Source organism: Camelina sativa, chromosome 6, assembly GCF_000633955.1.
Source record: "Camelina sativa cultivar DH55 chromosome 6, Cs, whole genome shotgun sequence".
NCBI lineage: Eukaryota > Viridiplantae > Streptophyta > Magnoliopsida > Brassicales > Brassicaceae > Camelina > Camelina sativa.
The window spans coordinates 18,658,326-18,663,252 of NC_025690.1; the positions used below are offsets into that span (position 1 = coordinate 18,658,326).

General features: G+C 35.4%; 1 protein-coding gene and 1 pseudogene across 4 annotated transcripts in view; one reads left to right on the top strand and one right to left on the bottom strand.

Annotated features, from left to right (window-relative positions):
• LOC104792185 overlaps positions 1–1,601 on the bottom strand; it is a 2,666-nt pseudogene extending 1,065 nt beyond the window's left edge.
• Positions 3,716–4,927, top strand: part of LOC104792186 (aspartyl protease family protein 2-like) — a 2,843-nt gene continuing 1,631 nt past the window's right edge. Inside the window, exon 1 of one of the 4 annotated variants that reach the window (XM_019246908.1) lies at positions 3,716–4,922. In XM_019246908.1, the coding sequence (XP_019102453.1) occupies positions 3,956–4,922 (967 nt within the window). In that variant the 5' untranslated portion in view covers positions 3,716–3,955. The remainder of the gene's footprint in view (positions 4,923–4,927) is intronic. The other 3 variants (XM_010518276.2, XM_010518275.2, XM_010518273.2) reach the window with 3 other exon arrangements.

The window sequence follows — 4,927 nt, forward strand, 5'->3', positions numbered from 1 at the left end:
CTTTTTTTTTTTTTTTTTTTTTTTTATATCTACTGAGGACTTTGAAGAATATATCAACAGTGTACTTTGGGCTGTCCACAGGAAAAGCGCAAAAACTTTTTACACCATTACAAACTCCAATCAAACATTTTGAGGCATAAGGGGAAGAAACGAATAATGGCTAGTTATATGTTCAGTTTGTTCCAATGAATAAAAGAACTTCTATTAATAAAAAAAATAATTCATCTTCTACAAGTAAAACCGAAGAATGACTAATGTAAACAAAAAAACCAATAATGACAAACTAAGACAATTTTAAAACATCCATAAAAACAAAAGAAAAATTAGACTGCATCAATAGAATTCGCTTGATCAGCTTTTAGATCTTTTGCTTTCTTGCACAACAAGCTACCCCATCTCTTCTTGAACTGTAAAATCTCCATCACAATCGCAAAGGTTGCGATTGCACAAATTATTGTCGTGTATGCGATCTTCCAGCCGCTTCCCGGTTGTAGAATGGACAAGCCTTTGAAAATGTTGTACACGCTCAATATAACCACAATGTACCCTACTGTGTGGTGATACCAGTTCCAATATTTTCGGAACCTATGATCCTTGTTTGGTCTTGCTTTGAGTGCAAGTATCTGCAGAAACCCTAAAGCGAATAGGAGCAACCCAATCACCGTATGCGCTGTTTTCCTCAAACCGGTATATTTGGCCATGTAGATTGCTGTTCCTAATCCTCCAATTAAACCGGAAAAATAACCGGTTGTTTGACAAATTATGTGTACATAGAACCATGTAGGATCTAATACTTCGTATGTCTTCATATACCTTGCGGCCATAACTCCGATTGGCATGAGAATTCCCCAACTCACTGCATTTATAACTCCATGGATTTGCTTTACCAACAATAAGTTTCCGTTAACCGATTTTGTCGATGTGACCTGTCCAGAAAGCAAGTTCAAAGACGCCATAGATTTGAGATGATCTCCACTCATTGCGTGCATTCCAAGTGTATTTCCTTCCTTCAGCGGGCCGTCTTGCCATAAGTGATTCACGACGGTTGTGTTAGGAGACAAAAATAAATTTGCAAATATCGTCATCTCCCCGTCAATATATTCAGCAGATACTTGTGTCACGCGGATGGTAAGAGGAGACTCTTGAAGCAGAGGAGCGTAGCTATTAACGGAGGAAGTATATGCACGCATAACGCCAGAAGTTGAGTTACGGTACGCTACAATAGCTTGAGCACCTAACATGCCTTTTTTCGTCGGGTTTATGGCCCAAGCGATCCAACTAGAAGACTCTAGATTGGCGTGACGGTAAGCAACTTCAAGAGCTCCGGTTTCTCGAACATAGCTAAAGTGTAGAAAAGAGTCTAACACCGGGAGATCTGTGCAAGAGCTAAAGGTTTTTCCGTTTTTGAAGCTATGAGATTCACATCTAGCATGAAGTCCTTGATCTGTTGCTGCTGTAGTAAAAGCTGGAATCAACACGAACATGCAACACAAAACGACTAAAGCGGCACTTGAAAAGAAAGACATGATGATGATGATTATGGTTGTGGGTTTTTTTAAGGGAGCTAGAACACGAATTTGGTTACGATTTTGGAAAAAAGAGATTTGTGATGTTTTGGTGATATACAAACTTTGAGTATTTCCGCAATATTTATAGTGAGTTACATTTACGTCCTAATGTCGTTAGGACTTAGGACTACGTTTCCATATTACGATCTTGTTTCCTTTTTGTTTTAGCTTAAGTTTCCATATCCCATAAGGAATCTAATTCATTAATCCAAATTAAAAAAAAAAACTTTTCACATCTTTGCTTTATCTAACACGATCTTCATTAATCCAAAATAATTTAATTTTTCTTTCTAAAATATTAGATTAATATTATTTAGAAAAATAAATTGTTTTTTTTTAAACTATTAAAAAAGTTTCTATAAGATAATCTTCTAGGTTTAAATAAAATAAAAATTATAATCACTTTAAATAAAGTTTACCCATTCAATTAATAAATGAAAATATTTGTAGTTTTCAAAATTCAAGTCTATTTCAAGTGTATATAGGACATGTTAACACATATACAGAGATTGCTGTATTTTGGTTCGAACTAAACTAACCGATTGCTAATTTACAAGTATTATCTTTTTTTTTTTTTTTTGGTTCATGTCGACAATTTGGCTAGATACACGTTGCCACGAGAAAGTCAAAATCAAATCATTTTATTTTGTTTGTGTTTACTTGGAATAGTACTGTCGCAATGGAAAAGTATTTTAACCTTTTCTCCCCCGGTCAACTTCTAACTTTATACGCTTTCGGGGGTGACTACAAACAAGCATTTATATGTTTTTCGTGTATGTTGAATTAGTTCAAAAGATTGTAATTTCAGATCAATGTTACGATCAATCAATAATTATAAAAAAAGTTCACTAGTTTGTTTGGTCATAGTCAAACAGTTTAAGAGAAAACGTAAGGACTTGTCCTCCCTTATCGTCAAACATATATACAATTCTCTTCTAAGTTTAAAATTGATCCCAAATTGAATAGTTTTGTTATAACCGACCGGTCAACTTTAACGACTCTGCTTTATAGTAGTAATTAGTTAATAACACACACACTAAGAATGGTGGAAATTATTATATTGGCATGGGTCTATTTTCATAATGCATGCGTTCGTTGAATCTTCTTCTATTGTATTGTGACGAGTCTATATTATTTTGGCATTCTTCGTCTTTAAAAAGGTTATAATCGATAGGTTTATTTGGTGATGACTTAAGTTTTTTTTTTCTTTTTCAGCTCACATTCGTTTGGTTTGGCGGTCAAACTAGTAGTTTCTCACATTTCTTTATCAATTGATACTTAAGTTTTGTTAGCTATTTTTTGTCCAATAGTTAAATATTGTATTTTGCATGGACCAATGGTGTCTTTATAGTCCTAATCAAACCCTTTTTTTTTTCTGTTTTTGTTACGCAGTTTAACTAATGATAACAAATTAACAAGTCTAGTGGTCATTTAAAAAAAAAAGAAAAAAATTTGGTCACCAATTATAGTCATATATTTTTATCTTCCACACATTTTACTTCGTCTGATCAAATTTTATTTGTCTATTAGAGATTACTGTTGACAAAAAAAAAATAGATAAAACATTTATTGCAAAATGATCACGTTTGCTTACAAATGGCACACCAAACAGAAAAAAACACACCAACTACATTCGTATCTATATAATCTCATTGACCGTACCATTTAAATGCCACACAACGATTCAAAGCTACATAAAATAATGTCTCAAAAATATTAATTTCTGAAAATTGAATATTATTCAAAATTATTCTGTTTTGGTAAGATTATTCAAAATCATTATATATTTCATGTAGAATACAATCAAAATTAAAATACGTGCAATCGAGAGAGCTCTTCTTTTTCGTTTTTTTTGTTTTTACCAAAATTTTCATTAATTTAACTTTTAAAGTAATATATATCGTAATTGACTTAATTAGCAACTTTTTAATTCACTTTGTTTATATGGTTATTCACTTTTAATTGTTTATAGATCTATTTTTTCTTTATTACGATGATAAAAGAGAAGAAACGGTAAAAAAAAAAGAATGATGAAGATATGAAACCGCGTGAAGAAGAAGATGACTTTAGTCAACAAAATATCAATTACTATTTTATTTTTATCACTAATCTGACTTCACCACATCTCTCTACTCTGTTCTCTTTGCTCTTCTTCTTCTTCTTCTTCTTCTTCTTCTTCCTCCTCTCTATCTCTCTCCAAGCTTCAAAATTAAAAACCTTTACAATCTGACCAAATCAAATCTCTCTTACAAAAAAAAAAAAAAAACAACTTCTGCTTCTATTACTTTTTTTTTTAGCACAGTTTTCTTTTCCGGCGACTCCAAGTTTGATCGTCCCCGGCGATTCCTTTTTTTTTTTTTTCGGTTGTTCTTAAGACATATCTTCTGATGTTGTCCAAACAAAGTTTCATTCTTTGTCTTATTTTCTTCTTCGTCACAGCATTTCCCGGCGACTCAAGAGGACTCTCTGGTAACAATGAGCAAAAGAACATGTCGGGCTTTTCAGGGATTGGCTTCCCAAATCCGATGCGCTTCGGCTCTGTTTCTTCTTCCACAAGCAACGACTGCGGTTTCTCTTCCCCTGAGAACCAACCCACCAAGGAACGGACCGGAGAAAACAAGACGGTGAAGTTTCACTTAAAGCGCCGGGAGACGACTCCTAAGCACGGAACAGAGAAGACAACAACAAATTCTGTTCTTGAGCTCAATTTCCGAGATCTCACTAGAATCCAAACGCTTCACAAAAGGGTTTTGGAGAAGAAGAATCAAAACACTGTCAAGAAGCAGAAGAGGAATAAAGAAGTCGTTACCTCTCCGGTGGAGGAGCAGCAATCTGGTCAGTTGGTGGCTACGCTTGAGTCCGGTATGACTCTTGGTTCCGGCGAGTACTTTATGGACGTGTTGGTTGGCTCGCCACCAAAACACTTCTCCTTGATTCTTGACACAGGGAGTGACCTAAACTGGATTCAATGCTTGCCTTGCTACGACTGTTTCGAACAAAACGGTGCGTTTTATGACCCTACAGCCTCTGCTTCTTACAAGAACATAACTTGCAATGACCCAAGATGCAACCTAGTCTCATCACCTGACTCTCCAAAGCCCTGCAAATCAGATAACCAATCATGCCCTTACTACTACTGGTATGGGGATAGCTCCAACACGACTGGGGACTTTGCAGTCGAGACTTTCACCGTTAACCTGACGACAAGTGGAGGGAGCTCAGAGTTGTATAATGTCGAAAACATGATGTTCGGTTGTGGTCATTGGAACCGAGGTCTCTTCCATGGTGCTGCAGGATTGCTTGGATTAGGAAGAGGCCCGCTTTCGTTTTCCTCGCAGCTTCAGTCTCTTTATGGTCAC